General features: G+C 33.9%; 1 protein-coding gene across 2 annotated transcripts in view; it reads left to right on the top strand.

Annotated features, from left to right (window-relative positions):
- PLS1 (plastin 1) overlaps window positions 1-19023 on the top strand; it is a 51686-nt gene that overhangs the window by 30643 nt on the left and 2020 nt on the right. For both annotated transcript variants that reach the window (XM_069475381.1, XM_069475380.1), the window contains 5 exons: window positions 3382-3460; window positions 6750-6864; window positions 11549-11682; window positions 12141-12264; window positions 18880-19004. In XM_069475381.1, coding sequence (XP_069331482.1) covers window positions 3382-3460; window positions 6750-6864; window positions 11549-11682; window positions 12141-12264; window positions 18880-19004 — 577 coding nt within the window. The remainder of the gene's footprint in view (window positions 1-3381; window positions 3461-6749; window positions 6865-11548; window positions 11683-12140; window positions 12265-18879; window positions 19005-19023) is intronic.

The following is a 19023-nucleotide window of genomic DNA, read 5'->3' as shown; positions in this document are numbered from 1 at the left end:
TGAGGTTGCAGTGTTCATTCTCTCACATAACCCACCCTCACTCCATTCTTCCCCAGTGAGACAGAACAAGGAAATCAGTTTCATGATCTTTTCCTCTTTGACTGCCACAACCGTAATTCCAATGTTCTTGTCACTTCATAATTACAGTTTTGTGATGAATGAAAAAAGTTTCAGATTTAACAAATATATTCTTTGAAGAATATGACTGATTAAATGCATTCTTCCTGAAGGTCCAGTAAAATAAAGACTATATTCTTTATGTAGGTATGTAACTGAGAGGAAAAATAGAGAAAAATGTAGATTTTTCAGCTGAGAGAAATTTGGAGTGAGAGATTAGAACTTGAAAAAAATTAAGCAAAAAGGAAGACTGCTAAGTTTTTATTAGTCTGGAAAATTTCAAAATCCCTCTGTGTCAGTAGAAGGCATTGTTTAGAGTGGCATATTAAAAATGATCTGCTTTTTATAGTCACTGAATTCTTGCTAGATTATCTTTTCCAACTTGCTCGCTCCCCTATTTGTCACGTTTGAATTCTTTTGCTAGTGTTCAGCATGCTTTTGGAATTTTTCAGTGTGAATGGGATTGCTAAATATTTCCATTAGTATTTATTGTATTGGTTAAGAAAAAGTGGGAAATATTTATCAGTCATCTTTATTGAGAACATATGTATATCCTGATACATGTGCCAAAATGTATTGGACTTTGACTATCATCGGAATAATTTCCTCTGTAAATTTGTGTTTTTATATATCCTCATGAAATTTGAAGCTTGACCATATCACATCCCAAATTCATATATTAGTATGTCCTCATTGGCAGAGAATTTTATCTTTAGAGAATTAAAATTAAAGGCCCAATTAAATATTAAATCTTTATATCAAATTGAGCCAAATATGTGGGATATTTATAGAGGGATCATCTCAGAATTCATTTGTGATGACTGAAAGTACACAGGCCACAGAATTAGAAAGACTTTGTTCAAATCATAGTTCTACCATTTAATTTCTGAGTAAATTCTGTGAGCCTTGGCTTCCTCATGTATAAAGCAGGACTGATAATACTTATTTTGAAGAGTTACAGAGCAAGTTAAATGTGATCATGAATGAAGGGGTTTAACATATAGCACTTAATACATCATAGCACATTTAGCAAGTGTTAAATGTTAGTTCCTTTTTTCCCCTCTTAGTAGCCTACTTTTAATATATTTGTTATTTTTATTAAAACTTTTATCATTTGTAGATGTCAGTTTGACTCTGCAAATGAAAGAAATGTTTGATAGTTTTTTCTATATTGGATATCAGCAATTAAGATCTTATTTCTGAGATTGCTTTAGTTGTCTGTAATCCAAACAACATTTTCCAATCTGGAATACATATGTTTTTGTAATGCTTTACCATGGCTCTTGCAAAAATGTGTAGTGCTTCTAGCTTCGAGCATTTATTTACCAAGACCTCTTGAAATGGTATTAGATAAATAAATGCTCACTTATAAAATCTATTTTACTTTCTAGGCATCAAAAATTAAAATAATTATAAAATTAGTTGAGAACAATAGGAAGAAATATGAACCCTGAAGATAGTTCCAGAACTCAATCAAAATGCAAGTTTATTGTCTTTTTACATATTATCTACTATATCATCAAGTTCAACAGAATTTGGATATTTTAAATTAAAAATTAAGCCATTCTGACACTCCATCTTTGTAATTTTAAGACATAATTTGGATTTTCCTATTTGGAAATAATGTAAAAATTCTCTAATTACTAGAAAAAATTTATATATACAGCATTATAACAGATAGTAATACAGAAACAACTAAAAGGTAAATCTAAGTCACATGCATCATGCTATTAATCATAGTATGCTTATATTTATGTTGATCTTGGGGAGAGTACACGGATTTAATTTCCACCTGATTAATAACTCCTTCAAACAAGGCAGGCATGGAGTCTAGAAATATTTAGTTTTAGCTTGGTTCTTTTCAAAAAAGATTCTCATGTAGATTCTAAAGTGGTTGTGGCAGATACAACAGACTGATCAGTTGCTTTTAGTGCAGACCAGAGGGAATAAAATTTAAGCAAATTATATGGCTATGTAATTTAATAGAGCAAGAATTAAAGCTGATTCTGAGAAATCCATGAAATAATGGCATTGAAAACCACATGAACATACTGTGGGCAGTTTATTTCCTGAACAGTTGGCACAAATAACAGAATCCTTTAGAACTGACAAGGTTTTGTTTCCCATTGTTGGTGTGCAGATTTATGCTGTCTGTGGCACTTAGTATGAAGACGACTGTAAGGAGGGGTCCATAGGAATGGGCCCCCAGAGCTCAGATGGTTATAGATTTATATGCCAAATTGTCCTATGAGTCTCACATGGGCCAAAGTCTAGAGAGTGACCTGAACTTGCCTATGACTTAGAAGTGATGAATGGTGTAAATATTTCAGTTTCAGGAGTTTGGGGAAAAGTTATAGACTAGGCCATTCCACTGCTTCCTAACTTTGCTGAAGAACGAACAATATTATAGTCATTTAGGACTGTTTGCAATCAGGAGATGATTAGAAGGCAGATGTGGCAGGAAGAACCCACATCCCTGCCCTCTTTATGGTGCACCATAGCCCATTTCCCTTATAGATGGTGTAAGCACTGCTATGAAGGGAATACTCAGGGAGGTAGGGTTATCATATGTGAAATACTAGTGCCTGCAGGAGTTATCTCTCTGAGGTGATCTTTGATGTTCAGGAACTTACTATGATGAAATGTGTTTTTCCCTTAGCACCCTGTGTGGGCTCTGTCTTCCTTATGTATTTTCAGTAGTGACAATCTAAAATAACTCTGTAAGCCTGGAAAATAGTTACATCCCCCTCATTGCCTGTCTTTATGTTACTTGTAATCCTCTCTACCCTTCATCATTTGGTATAATTAAAATACGGATTTGTGTGCCAGAAATTTTCCTTTGTAAAACCATAATCTGTACAAATTTAGAAACACTGCATGGGGAAAGAGGTAGAGCTTTTTCTATTTCTGTTTAATGTGCTGATGTTACTATGACTGCTAAAAGATTTTGCATCTATTCGTAACTGACCACATAAGCTTATCTGTTATGTTTCTAGACAGAGAAACCTGTGTGTGACTCAGTAGTTTACAGACATTAAATTAGGGAATCTAGAAGGAGATATCTAGAGCAAATGGAGGCTTCCTAGACAGTGGGAAAGAAGGGACTTTGGCAGTAAGAGTTTTTTTTTTCCCTAAAGAAACCATAGTATCTAAAGAACCATGGCAAAGTATATATGGCTAGTTTGTACCTGCCAGAATGGTTTAACATATAGTTCTTGATTCTTTTTGTCCTGAATCATCAATGTGAACTTGTGTCTACTCTAGGAGAGAGCAAGGAAGAGAGGACATTTCGGAACTGGATGAATTCCTTGGGAGTCAACCCATATATTAATCATTTGTACAGGTAAATATTTTGTTTCAGTTTTACTGTCAGGGTCCAACTTTTCAAGTTTCAAACTGTAGGTATGTTTTTTACATGAGTATATTTTTTCAAATCATAAGAATTTTAGCTAACTTTTAGAGTTTCAGAATGCTAGAAACTGGCAATACAATGGATTTTAAAAGAAAGCTATTACTTAAGAATATGATAATGGTAGTTAGAATTTTTGTGATATAAATAAATCAGTAAAGAGACTCCTTACTCTAATAGATATTGATTATGAAAATTACTACAACTTTAACAGATTAGAATAAGTTAATACTTGATTATTCTTATTCTATCATATTTTTCATTATAAGTCACTTTTTCATTTATTTTTGCCAAAACCTAATTATTGAATAATTTTTGTGTATATTTCTAATTTGTAGAAATAACTTGTTTTCTCTGAGTAATTATTATCTCATTCTTTCTTGTTTAAAAATGACAACATATTAATAACATTGGTAGGGCTAAGAAAATATTTTAGTAAATCATTTCCTGGGCTGTCTGGTAGTGCTAACAATGTCTTTCTAAGTGTGGATGAGAGGAAACCTTACTTCTCTCTTTATTATACAGTCTACCAGTCTGCCTTGAAAATATGCAAAAGAACTCAATTTCAGCTAGTTAAAATTTCTTAAAAAAAAGGTCTAATTAACTAAGTCTATTAATAATTTACATATCAAGGAAATTCCTTAAAGAAGATTAACTAAATTCTGTATTTAAATATGAACTGAAGATTAATGTCATAATAGACCAAGTTCACTGGCTGAGGTTTTATGATGCAGTAATTTCTGTTCCTTGGTGTATACTCAAAATATTCTTTAAAATTTAAAACCAGTTTTGCCTCATTATGGTAACTGGCTTTGATGTGATCCATATTTATAAAGCTCTTGAAGAACGTGTAAATTCCAGCAAAAGGGGAAGAGATGTACATCAATTAGAATGGAGCCCCTGTTTTAGCAGCAGGGCAGTTAAAACTCAAATATTGGAGGTGAGGAGCAATTTGATCTTTATGAACTGATGTGAAAGAATATCTATAATACATAGAGGAAAGAACAATAGGTCTAATATGGTCTCATTTTGTTTAAAAATTGAGTATATAGCTATTTGTATATGAATTTTTAAGGAAAATCTGGAGAGGTACATAATAAAGTATGCAACCTGGGTAGCAGGAGTGGAGAATGGTCATGAGACTTTTATTTCTAATCTTAGCAACTTAAATATGGCTTCAATTTTTTTTTTTTTTTTTTACAATGAGCATGTTGTATTTCTTCTATAATTAAAGAGTAAATTCAAACTAGATTAAGATTTATTGAGACTTATGATTACTATTTCATAAATGTCAAGAACACTAGAGTTCTCTATGGGTAAATAGTGGAGAAGAGAATTGACCAAATCTTTTAGTTAAAGATATCTGATTACAGTTATATCGATCTTGAAATGCCAGCACAGGGCTTCTAGGCACATGTAATTTTTTTCTTGGGAAAGAGACTCTTACTTCCAGAAAATTCTCAAAAATAACATAACCTTAAAGAGAACCATTGGATATAGAAAATAGCCAGATATCTATTTAGTAGTTGGCACTAGAACCACATGTTCATGAATTTGTGTCTAGGCCATATTCCTAAACCTACCCCTAAGCACTTTTAGCTTCCCACCTGCAGTATACCCAGCCCATACCAAAGCAACTATAATAATTTATATTGATTTTCATTGAAAAGTCTCTTCTCTAAACAAGTTACTAAATATATTTCAAGAATTACTAGTCATGGAGTTTTTCCATGGCCAGTTTGTTCTAGAACTAATCTTGAAGTCTCTAGAAATCATTTCAACTCTCTGGGCCTCAGTTTTCCTATTTACAAAACATGAACAACAATACCACACTACACAGGAATAAGAATGAATTCATTTAAAGTAAAAAAGAAAAATTTGTGGAACAGATAAGATTCCAGAACCTATACAAATACTTTAGTGATTGTTTTTTTTTTTTTTTAAATTAAATGATTTTTTCCTCTAGGTATTTTTTTTTTTTTTTTTTTTTGAGACAGAGTCTCACTCTGTTGCCCAGGCTAGAGTGCCCTGGCGTCAGCCTAGCTCACAGCAACCTCAAACTCCTGGACTCAAGCCATCCTACTGCCTCAGCCTCCCGAGTAGCTGGGACTACAGGCATGCACCACCATGCCCGGCTAAGTGATTCTTTTTTTAATATAAAATGTTCCATGTGGTTACAGATAACCTAATCAGACTTAAGTACCTTCATATTAGACTTTTTCTGTCCATCACTCAGCATTGGGCCTGGCCCCCTTTGCTGCCATATGATGTGTGCTCAGAGAATGCAAAGTAACTTTAATATGAACCTTAGCAAAACATAACTTAGTGGATAAGCCATTGGGGGAGAAAAGCCACATAATACATCACGGAGCTAGCAATTTAAAAGATCAATTGCTATTGCATTATGTCCTTAGCATATAGAATTGAAAAGACTGTATAGATATACTTTAAGCTTCCCAGAACATATTTTTCTGAATCCAAATAGTATTTTTACTTTGAGAATTCCTACTTGATCAATTCCTCCTCTTAACTCTCATTATTGAACATGAACAGCTGCCTACTGAGTAGCTATGGTGATTTTCTTATAATTATTTTTAAAAAGTACTTAAAAATCGTAATATACAAGTAATACTGAACTCTCACTATGCAAGTTTCAGGAAATATGTAAGTATGCAGAATAAAATAAAACATAATTTCTCCCCTACTCTTCTCATTCTCCATTTTTCCTGCCCAGAGGTAATCACTATTAATACTCCTTAGCATATATAAGTATATAAATACATTTGACTCCAAGATTTTTGAAAAATAAATGAGATCAAACTGTATGAAGTGTTCTGCCACTTGCTTTTTAAAACTTAATGTGTCTTGCAAAGGTTTTCATATCATCACATAGAGATCTACCTTATTACGTGTAACGGGGGCCCCGGAGCTCATACTATGGATAGTTTCAATAGTACCCTACTGCCAGGCATTTGTTTGCAAATTTATAAATACTGTGGCAGTGAATGTCCTTACATATTTATCTTTGTAAACATTTATGAAAAGATTTTGGACAGATTCTTAGATTGGAAGTTCTGGGTCAAATTGATAAGTCCTGTCATTCTCAAGCATTAAATGATCTTGTTTTTAAAGACTAAGTTCATCTTCAGCGTACTTAATAAAATTAAGTAGCATTAATACCAACATTTACTCCTCCTCTATCCACTTTTCCTTCCTGTTTTAGTGACCTTGCAGATGCTTTAGTGATCTTTCAGCTCTATGAAATGATCCGAGTGCCAGTCAACTGGAGCCATGTCAACAAACCTCCGTATCCTGCTCTTGGAGGAAACATGAAGAAGGTGAATGAAATGATGACCATGAAAATATTATTGTTATTCTCATATAAAAAAGGATTTAGAGTTTCATAAGGCTTGGTAAAGTGTGGTCTGTCCCCATAGTTCTGATTCAAACCAAAATGTCTTAAGTTTAATAGCCTTTTTACAAGTTTGCGTTAATAAATGTTTGGAAAGATGAATGCAGTCCCTTCAGTCAGCCACTTTATATAACTACTTTCATCTTTAGCAAGTTGTAGTACTTAATATTCATTGAGATGTACCATCGTACTCTTATGATTTCAATAACTTGCTGGATTTTTATTGGTTATCACTTATTTATTCAATAGATATTTATCAATTACCTATTACCTGTACAGAGTGCTATGCAAGATATAAAAAAGTACAAGGCATGGAGTTGTTCCTCAGGAAGCTTTAAAGAAATTAGAGAGATGTGTTGCAAACAACTACAATACAGTGTAGCGTAAGCAAAAGTGAATATTATGAATTCAGAGGAAGAAAACTGAATAGCTGCTGAAATAATGATAGCAAAAAGGGAAAGCAACATGACTGAACAGTTCACAGAAGAAACAATAATGAATAATACACATATGAAAAACTTTTCACCCACAATAAAGAAAAGCAATTTAAAACAAACTGTTGCACTGCATCTAATGTTAGAGGAAGTCTTTCTAAAATCGGTTTGGTAATACATGTCAATAATCTTCAAAAAATCCTTCGACCAATTAATTTCACTTCTTTTTATCTGCCCTGATGAAAAATCAGAAAAACAAGTTGTCTGGCAAAATGCTAATCATAGCAATGTTTATAGAACAAAAAAGAAAACAACTTAGTTGTTTAAACAAGGGTTAGTAAATTGATATACCTGTAAGATGAAGTAAAATGTGCCATTGCTTTAGTAATAGTGACATGGAAATGAGCAGGATACAAAATTGCATATATACATGATATGAACCTAATTTGTTTACACAAAACACACAGGTGCAAAGTGGAATTCTAGTCATTCTTCCGTATTTCTAGAATGAACATGTATTTATAGACTTTGTAATTTAAAGAAAATTTAAAAAAGACTTTTAAAAGGAAATACATCACAGTGGCTCATGCCTGTATCCTACCACTTTGGGAGGCTGTGGCAGGTGGATTGCTTGAGCCCAGGAGTTCAAGGCCAGCCTGAGCAAGAGCAAGACCCTGTATCTACAAAATATAGAAAAATCAGCCGAGCGTTGTGGCATGAGTCTCTAGTCCCAGCTACTGGGGAGGCTGAGGTGGGAGGATCACTTGAGCCCAGGAATCTGAGGTTGCAAGTGAGCTATGTATGATGACGCCACTGCACTGCAGCCTGGGTGACATAGCGAGACCCTGTATCAAAAAAACAAACAATAAAAAGGAAATATATCATAATATTAAAAGTAGTTAAATGGTATAATTATGAGAGATTTATATTCATATTTTTCAGCATTTCTAGTGGTCGGACAACCTGCATTTTTAATTTCATTTGATTTTCCTATAATTCTTTTCATGGGAGTAGAATTCAAAAAATTTTGTTGACTAATTTCACGTAAGTTTTTTCTTCAAAATTTCAGATGCAAAGTGTAACAGGAAAACAGAAATTGAACCATTCATTATACCTGGAATTTTATGTTAGTTACAAAATGTCACAAACGAATCATGCAGAATGCTTCCTTTCAACAAATACTGTTTATAGAATGAAACATAAAACCTGAAATACATTCAAGATGTTTAAAAAATGAAGTAGTACTTTCATGACATATCACAGGGAATTATTTTATGGAATTTGGGCAATCATCAATAGACATCACTTTCCTTCACTTACAAAATTCATAAAGCTGCACCATTAAAATAGTCTTCCTCATCCTGGGCAACATAGTGACCCCCCAGCTCTAAAAAATTAAAAAAAAAAATTAGCTGGGTATGGTAGTGCCTGTGGTCCCAGCTACTTAGGAGGCTGAGGCAGGGAGGATCACTTGAGTCCAGGAGTTAGAGACTAGCCTGGGTGATTAAAAAATATAGATGTACATACATACACACACACACACACACACACACACACATATATATATATGTAAAACTTTCTTCATTATTTTTTCAGTATTTCTTGTCACTTGGAACCTTGTGTCCCATTGTGTAACTCTTATTGTCCAAATGATCTAAGCTTCATTTTTGTGCAAAGTATTTGAAGTGCCCAGTAGTCATTTCTTTCATTAACTCTGTAAAACTGTACTTTCCAATTTTTTTCTTTGTGTTCATTCTTACCTTTCATAGGTTCTTTTTCATCTTTTAGCCTGACAACTTAGTACTTCCAAGGCTCAGTTCTTGGCCCCAAGCTCCTAATTTCTATATTTACATTCTCAGGGAGTAGATCCATTTTTAGAGTTTCAAGTACAGAATAAATATCCCTTATCCAGAATGCTTGGGACCAGAAGTGTTTTGGAGTTCAGATTTTTTTGCATTTTGGAATATCTGCAATATACCAGTTGAACATCCTTTATCCAAATCTGACATCTAAAATGTTCCAATGAGCATTTCCTTTAGTGTCAGTGCTCAAAAAGTTTCAGAGTTGGCAGTATTTTGGATTTTGGCTTCTCAGATTAGGGATATTCATCCTGTGCTACCATAAGCATGGCTTACCTCTAGGAACCTAATTTCTCATTCTTTCTCTAGTTTGGTACCTTCCTAGATTTTAGAATGTTCTGCCAAATTTGGAACCAAATGTTGGCAACAAATAGAATGAACACATCCTTTCCCTTATGTTAGCACCTGTATCCAGTTTCCCTTTCATCGCTGGTCATTCATACCAACATCTTCTTAGGCCTCTACACTAGCAACCCTGAGCTCCCTTCTCACCATCTCCCTTAGGACTTTTGGTCAAACTGACAATAAATCATATGGCCCTTCACTGAAACACGTTTTATACATAAGTGATTATTGCAGTTTGCTAGAAAATTCTCCCATTGAAATGGGTGTCCATGGAAAATACACTGGTTTTTCTCTCTCCTGTTCACACAGTTACATAATTTTTGTGCTGATGTTATTTTCCATAAATTAGGAATCTGTTTTTAATTCTATTTTTAAAAATTCTATACATTCCTATAGTACATATTCCTATTAAACAGGCTAAACATATAATTTATAATGACTACTAGTAAAAAAATTTGGAATATTATCTACTTGCATTTTTTCAATTTTTTACTTTTTAGAGACAGGGTCTCGCTATGTTGCCCAGGCTGGCGTGCAGTGGCTGTTCATAGGCACAATCGTAGAGCACTACAGCCTCAAACTCCTAGCTTTAAGCGATTGTCCTGCCTCAGCCTCTCAAATAGTTGGGAATACTGCTCCCAGTTTCTCCTTGTATTTTTAAAAAATGAATACATAGCAAAGATTTTGTTTAATTTATGAAGTGAACCAGGCAGATATTATAGCAGGTTCAAAGGATCTTCTTGCATTTTTATTTGTAACAAACTGATCTTTGGGAATTTGGATTCTCTTTTATAAGAACAGTATCCACTTAACTTGTACACATTCTTTTATTTGTATGATCTCTTTCTCATCTTTCCTGGAAATATTTTCTCATTCTTGGAAAAAAATGTGTATCTCAGGTTGTATTGTTTTGTAATGGTCCTTAATTAGGGAGAGAAAATTAAGGATACCAGTTATTCTGTTTTTCTTAACTGAATATTTACTTTATTACAAAAAGTATTTAGTAAGCACTTTTTTCCTACTGGTGATATTACAAGATTATGAGAGCTTACAATTTCACTAGAGCAAAAAGGCTAAGATACATAAGAATTTATATAAGTCCTGATATAATAAGTATAGCACTAGATGATGGAGGTAAGAAACCTCTATAGAGGCCAGCCAGGGTAGTCAAAAACATTTACTAGAGAAAGGACCTAACTGGACTTAACATCACTAAGAAATAGGTAAGTGGGTAGGTTGGTAAATAATGTACTTGGTGTTTTTGTATCAGATTTTTACTGTAGACAGGGTACTATGCTGGGTCCTGGTCTAGGGAGAGTATGATACATATTTACACATGTAAAAGTTTTTGTCCTTTAAAAGGAGCTTATACTCTGGTTGCCAAAAGAAAATGCACAAAAGGCTAAGTAGAAGATGGTGCAGTAAGTATTACAAAAAAACATTCTTAGGAGTTCAAACAAGGGATAGATAGATCATTAGCAGCCTCTTGTTTAAAAAAGTGGGCCAAAAGCTGAATTTCAGAGGAAGAGTGAGATCTGGGTAAAGAATGTGGGAGATGAAATTAGATTCTTAATAGAACAATTGCTTTCTTCTCTATTCTTTAACTTTAAACAAAACATAATCTATTACTTCTATTAATGGAATGGAGAAAACCTAGGTTTTTAGTCAAAGATTTGCCACTAATAAGCTGTGTAACCTTGGATAGTAAAGGCTATTAGAGTGGAGGGTATCTTACAACTTTCTAGCCAGTTGTTCCTCTATGTAGGTTAACCCCTCAGGGCTTTGATATCTTCAGCTATAAAATGAGAACAATTATTTCTTTGCTACCACTGTGTTATTATGAAATGAAATTTGGTCATATAATTTAAGATGGCACCATAATTATTTTTCAAATGACTGAACTAGGCTGTCATATTTAGGAGATATGTTTTCAAAAATCTGTTTTTATACCAAAACTTTTATTTACTTATAGATTGAAAACTGTAACTATGCAGTGGAACTTGGAAAGAATAAGGCCAAATTCTCCTTGGTTGGCATTGCTGGGCAAGACCTAAATGAAGGGAACTCAACACTTACTCTGGCATTGGTATGGCAGCTGATGAGAAGGTAAAGGCTGATGTGTTTATAGCAACACTGTCAGTTCCTTCAATGAGTCATTTGAACTAAACTTTTAGCTATTTTTGAAGAATAATGAACCTAGAAGAAATATACAATGCAAAATATTTTAATTTTTAAAGGATTTACTGTTGATTGTACATTTTCATAAATTATATTTTATGAAAAAATGGGTCAGTATCTAGGAACACATCACTTTTATTAATGCCTCTTACAAATGGCTTTGTATGGAGTTGTTTTAAATTTTTAAAATATCATATAGTAGTTTTTTGTTTCTGATTAGTGAGCTTGTAACTTTGGAATGTAATCAAGTGCAAATGCCAGACTAAAATTAGAAATATTTATTAGAACTGAACTATTTTTTAAATATTTATCTAAATATTGATATAAATGATGTGAAAGCAAATTTTACCTCTTTCATTCTTAAGTATACATCCTTTCTGTTACAGGTACACATTGAATGTGTTATCAGATCTTGGAGAGGGTGAAAAAGTAAATGATGAAATTATTATTAAGTGGGTCAATCAGACCCTTAAAAGTGCAAACAAACATACTTCTATTTCCAGCTTCAAGGTAATCAAGAGTATTGAAAAATTTTTTTTAAGTTTTGGAGGGAATTTTTATTGGGAATTACATTGGTGAGGCTCAGAATTACATTAATGTTATATCTCAGAAACACACAATTTATGAGTTTAGAAATAGTAATTATTTGGCATGTGTAAACTAGATATATGCAGTTTGAATTCTTATATTTTTGATTGTCCCATTAAGTATAAATGCAGGTTAATATTATCAGAGTCTGGTAATCTAATCTTTAAAAAGAAATATTAATAGAATAGAGCCAAAAAAATCCAATTGTCAAATGAAAAAGAAAGATAAAAAGCCATTGTTTATATAGGACCTATAATGTTTTGTGCTCCCTAGCAGCAGTCTCAGAATTGTATTGACATCATTCCCAAGGCATAGCAGAGCCAGCCAAACCGATTCAAGTGGGAATTGAGAAAACTGGTAGGAAAAAAAAAATCTTGTCATCTGGCTTCATAATGGCACTTAACACTCACTTCCGAGCATTTGTGGATGATTCATAAAGTACCCAAAATGTAATCTGCACATACATACTAATTCTCATGCATTTCCATTGTATTTTGCTTTTGCATGAAAGCTAATGTTAGCTAGAGATAAGCATGTCTGCTTGTACATATTCATTCATTCATACCTTGTGTTTGTGATTTTATTATATGTGAAAAACCAGCAATTTGTATTTTTTTAGTGAAATAAAGTGCAAACAGATGAAACATCAAGCTATGCTAAGAGATATCTACCCATCTTTTTTTCCCTCTTTGCCTTTGTTCTCTCTGTTTAACAACATGTAGAGTAAAAGAAATGTCAGAAATTGATAAATTCAATCTTCTCATCTTTACCAAAAACTAAAGCCCAAAGTAGATTTGACAGGACAGATGGATATTGGCAGAGATGTTGCCTGAATCCTAGATCAAGTGCTTTTTCCCCTTTTCTATCTTAGAAGGAACTAATGACATTGAGTTTTTGTCGTTGCTTATTTTTAAAAAAGTAATGTTCAGTCCATGATTTGTTTCTCTCTGTTTTAAACATAAATCATAACTTAAAAATGTAAAACAGCAATGGGCATGTATTATAAAATTCTCTAATTGGCAGTTACTCTTTAAAATTGTTAAAGTTGTATGCATTTGCACCTTAATCTATGAAAATATTAAGCATATAATTAAATCATATATGGTAAAAAATATTTAGTAACAAATTAATATTTATTGAGTTCTTACTATTAAATAACTTCTCCAGGTTAAAAAAAAGATATAAAGTATAAGAAATTAATTTGGCCCTCAGAGTATTTACCATTTATTTGAAAGACAAAACCTGTATAATTGAGAAGGTAACAATACTACAGAGTAACTGATAAAATCCAAGTAAGTAATACAACTAATATTATTATGGATGAGAAGTCTAATATCAATGATTATATTTCAAACTGAATGGTCAGTTAAGAGTAGATGGAGAAAGCTGGATTTGAATGTCATAGATGGAGAAGGAATTTGAATTTTTGGTGGAGAAAAAGAGAAGGGTAACAAGATAGAAAGGTCCATCTTGCAAAAAGGCAAATCTCAGAAGGTTAGGAGAAATAGAGAGGATGGTCCCTAAGCGATGTAGTGCAAGATATAGACTAGGTGAACATTGTAGAGGAATTTGACCTAAATAAAGGATATTGAGTAAAGGGAGTTATTTTAAAAAGGCGATTGTTATAGGAAGACTAATCTGAATGTGGTGGGCAGGATGGGTGGGAGAGATAATGGTATAATGCAAGGTCAGTGCATAAGAATCCACAGCAGTACTTAAGGTGTGAAGCCATAAGGGTCTGAATGGGGTTGGATGTGGGCACAGGGAATGGCAAGAATGGACAGCTATGAGCTATTGCAAAAGAAGAGCTAATATTTGGCTTCTTGATATAGTGCAGCAGAGGAGAGAGATGACTCAAAACTCTTGATGTTTTGGGCCTGGGTAACTGGAAAACAGGTAACACTAAAAGAAATGGGGATGTCATGAAGTCTCACCCTTTCTGGAAAAGGGTAAGAATTCAGTTTTAAGCTTGTTGAATTTGAGGTGATTTTCAGGAAATGGGGGAGTTAGATGAAAGTAGATATTAAAATTAGGAATACACACTTGGTGATCAGTTAAATAAAAAAGTTGAAAATGGGAGTACACAAACCCTCTAAGAGTGAGCTCTCACAGATAACAGCAGACTTGAGAATACAGTTTTACTTAGAACTCAAGAGGCAGAAACACTGCAAAAGTGCTTGGCATTTAGTAGGTGCTTGATAATAAAATTTTTAAAGACAGTGCAAATAGTTAAGAAATGTAGCAGTGAAAGCTGGTGTGGTGGCATGCACCTATATAGTCTCAGTTGCTTGGGAGGCTGAGGCAGAATCTTAAGAGGTCAGGAGTTCAAGGCTAGCCTGAGCAACACATTGAGACCCAGTCTCTAAAAAAATAAAAAAAAAAAAAACAGAAAGAAATGTAGCAGTGAATAAAAAACAAACAAACAAAAAAAAAAACAGTTGGGGTGAGGGAGGTTTTCTTCCAACTACAGAAGGCATTGTGTTTGAAGGCTATAATAAGTGGTACTATTAAAAAATTTTAATCATAACCAAGGCAGTGCTATAACTAGGAATTTTAGAAAAGACAAATTTACCCTTTTTGTTGCAAAGTAATTTTCCCTCACCATGAAGATAGGGAGGTGGTATATCAACACATAACAATAATCATAATTACCATTTATTGAGTCCTATGTCACTGAGTTAAGTAATTTACACATTGTTTCTTTTAATTCTCTCAACTCTATGAGCAAAAAGGTGAGCATTAGAGCAGTGGTCCCCAACCTTTTTGGCACCAGGGACCAGTTTCATGGAAGACAATTTTTCCACCAGGGGGGTCAGTGGGTGGAGTGGTGGGGTGGGGAAGGAGGCGGAGCTCAAGTAGTGATGTGGCCTCCCAGTTCCTAACAGGCCATGGACCGGTACCGGTTCATGGCCCAGGGGTTGGGGACTGCAGCATTAGAGAAATAACTTGTCCACTATCATACAACTTTTAAGCAGAACAACCGGATTTCACATCCAGGTCTATCTACCTACAGGTTGAAAGCCAAGCTTTGGAGTTGAACGGCTCCAGGTCTGACTATTAGCTGTGTGACATATTGCTCCTTTATTCTGTAAATATTCAAAACTTACCCTGTGTCAGGTGCCTTGCTAATCACTGTGGCTACGTAGTGCCTTCAAAGAGATCACTGCTCAGGGAAGGAGTCAAATAAGAAAATAGGAACTACAGTATGGGGTATCAACAATATTATATAAATCAGCTAAGGGGAGTATGGGAGGACATGAGAAGGGCATCTGTTTTACAGGGACCTTAGCAGTTTATACTAACAGCTGGGCTACATCTATTGATGAATGAAACAGAACTTACTTTTGGCTCAACATTTAATACCTATATGACCTTAGGCAAGTTATTAATTTCTCTGTGCTTCAGTTTCCCTATATCTAAAATGGGAATGCCTATCTTGTAGTGTTGTTGTCAGACTAAATAAGTTAACCAATGTAAAGAGCTTAACAGTACCTAAGCTCACAGTCCCTAAGAGGATATATTAAGGGCTCAATAAAGGGCCCTTATCACAGTGTTGGCATTGCCAATATGTAAAGGGCATCGTATGCAAAGTGGTTCCTGTTGAGCTTTTTAGGGAACACTGGTGGCCACACATCACCGTTTTTCTACTTTTATTTTTAAAGATGACAGGAAGAGCAATGGAATGGAATGTTCTAGTAGTATGTATCAAATTAAGAGAAAGATGATAAAATTCGTATCTGGAAAATCAGGCTAAATTTTGGGCTACTTCTAGATTAAGATCCTAGATTCTTTTTGCCTAAGTAATTTCTTTATGATTAACTTAAGGAAAGGAAAAGGAAAAATGATGGAAATGTATTTATGTACTAAACTAAGGGTTTTCACTATAACTCCTTCCCCTTTGCAAAAGTAAAATGTCTTTCACTGATATTGTAGAAACCAGAGGAGTTGAAAGATAGGCCTGATGGGAAACAAGAGGATAAGAGATCTGATATCTTTAGAAACTTAAATTTTTCATTCAACTCAGTAGCTTTTCTCAAGGTGAATTATAAGGAAATAGGTGGAAAAAATACTTATTTCCTAAATCTAAATGAAGAAATATTTAAAATACCAAATAAAATACCAAAGTAATCAAAATATAACACAATTAAACAAGGCACTTGTATGTTTTTGAATCATCACAGAAATATATGAAAGGTAAGCCCATAGAAATTTTATATTCTAGCATGATATAAATATTAAGATTATGCTGGGCACAGTGGCTCACACCTGTAATCCTGTAATTTAGGAGGCTGAGGTGGGAGGATCTCTTGAGGCCAGGAGTTTGAGATCAGCCTGGGCAATATAGTAAAACTCCATCTCTACAAAATTTTTTTAAAAAATTAACCAGGTGCAGTGTTGTACACTTGTAGTCCTAGCTACTCATGAGGCTGAGCCAGGAGGATTGCTTGAGCTTGGGAGTTGGAGGTTGCAATGAGCTATGATCACGCCACTGCACTCCCATTTGGGCAACAAAGCAAGACCCTGTCTCACAAAAAAATTTAAAAAATAAAAAAAATTTGTTTTTAGAAAGTATAATGGTGTACATTAGAGTCATCTAAAAATGTAGATTCCCAGCCTTATCTACAGATAACCTGACTTATTAATTTGAGAGTGGGGCTAAATTTACACTTTTAACAAGTACCCCAGGGAATTTTCAGGTAGGTGGTCGGGCAGACTATACATTGAGAAAAGAGGTACGAGGATTTTCAGAAATAGAGAAGATGCCAAAAAAACAGATCCAGATTACTAGTATCAGATAGACTTAAGGGCCCTAATTATTTTTACCCTTCATCACCACCTTCTACCCCAAAGATCTGTATCATGAAATGAACATTCCTGATAACAAAAAATATAAATTTTTCTAAAATTAATAAATGAAGTGGCTCATAGATCATGGCTCAAAAAAGCAGCTTGTTACTTTTCTTCACATGGCTTCAAATTGTTTTATCAGAGATTTATTAAGAACGGACGTTTGGCTAGGAACTGTACTCAAAGCTTCCACTTATTCAGTATTTCAGTATTCCCAAGAATCCTGTGACATTCCATTTTAGAGATTATGAAGGGTACCTTGAAACCCCATTTAAAATGGTTTAAACCAAAAGGAAAGGTATTGACTACAGTAACAGAAATCCTGAGGAAGGGCAGACTTCAGGATCGATTTAGCTAATAATTGAAGACTGTCATTCAGGACTCAAGTTTTTTTCCATCTCTGATTTGCCATCTAATGTGCCAACTTCACCTAAAGCTGATTTTCCTCTTCGTTATAGGATAGTTGCTGGTTGTGACAGAGGTCACATCCTCTCATTCACATCCAGGAGGGGTTGTTGGCTTCCCATGGCCTAAAGTAGGTCCAGATTAAATCACTGTGGTAACAGGATAAGATCACTCTATTTGGCTTAGATCAGTGTTTTTTAACTTTTTAATTATTGTCCTCCAAAGGAATCTTTTTAGACCCCATGAAATTTTAATGTAGAGATATACTATGTATCTGTTTATGCACTGTATACTTTATATATAAAAGGAGTAAGTTTAACCCCCTGTCCCCATTGAGAATGCTTAGCCCAGACTAATTCAGGGTCACTCCTGGAGTTGTGGATATCAGCTTTCCTTGAAGCTCATGTCTGTGTGAGGGAGGTATGAAGGATACAGAGCAAAAATATGGATTTTGTTAGGTTGGAGGAAGAAGTAAGGAGTGAGTGGATTATGGATAAGCAAGCAACAGTGGCCACTATTCAGGCTGAGAGAGAGAACAAATAATTTGTTCAAGGACTGGTAAGTGGTAAAATTAATTCAGACGGGGATTTCTGACTTCATTTTCAACGTACTACCACTATAATTTAGTTACCTTGGAGGTAACTTCAAAATGGAGAGAATTTTGGGTGCATTATAGCGAGACTATAATGGGTTCAAATATAAGTTCTGTACTTACTGGTTATGTAAACAAGTCACTTGAGTTTTCTGAACTTTGTGTTTCTTCATCTTTTTTAAAAGAGGGATTATAATTCCTTTATTAAAAAAGGTGGATTAAATAAGATAAAACATGTAAAACAACAAGAACAATGCCTTTGTAAATGTTAGTTCCCTTCCACTATTTCACTTTCCTTTCTGAAAACTATTACGGCTTAGGAATTTATGGTCTAAGAAATATAGTATTACTAGAATTTGTAAAATTATTAATTAAAAATCCATCTTCTATTCCCTTTTAAAAGTTATTTATTTTTTTACAGAATGGATATTATAGTTAGCATTCTTAGGAATTGTCATGTCCACAAATCTTATACAGATATGATGACAACTCTACACTATAATTTGTAAAAAGACTGAAGGAAAAGTGTATGTTAAATGGTTTGTTATATGTGCTGGTTGCAGAAAAGCTGAATATTAGGAACAAAGAAAATTTATAGTTTGCTTTCAGTTATATGACTGTGACCAGAAAAGTCTGATATTTATTAAAATTAAAAGATGTTTATGAATATTCATCTATTCTTTATTTTCTAGGATAAATCTATTAGCACTAGTTTACCAGTCCTAGATTTAATAGATGCCATTGCACCAAATGCAGTTCGTCAAGAAATGATCAAAAGAGAAAATTTATCTGATGAAGATAAGCTGAACAATGCTAAGTAAGCCTTTGTGGTTTAT

Source organism: Eulemur rufifrons, chromosome 7 (assembly GCF_041146395.1).
Source record: "Eulemur rufifrons isolate Redbay chromosome 7, OSU_ERuf_1, whole genome shotgun sequence".
In the NCBI taxonomy this organism is placed as follows: domain Eukaryota; kingdom Metazoa; phylum Chordata; class Mammalia; order Primates; family Lemuridae; genus Eulemur; species Eulemur rufifrons.
The sequence above is the reverse complement of the archived record's forward strand: the minus strand, read 5'-3'. Positions and strand labels throughout refer to the sequence as shown.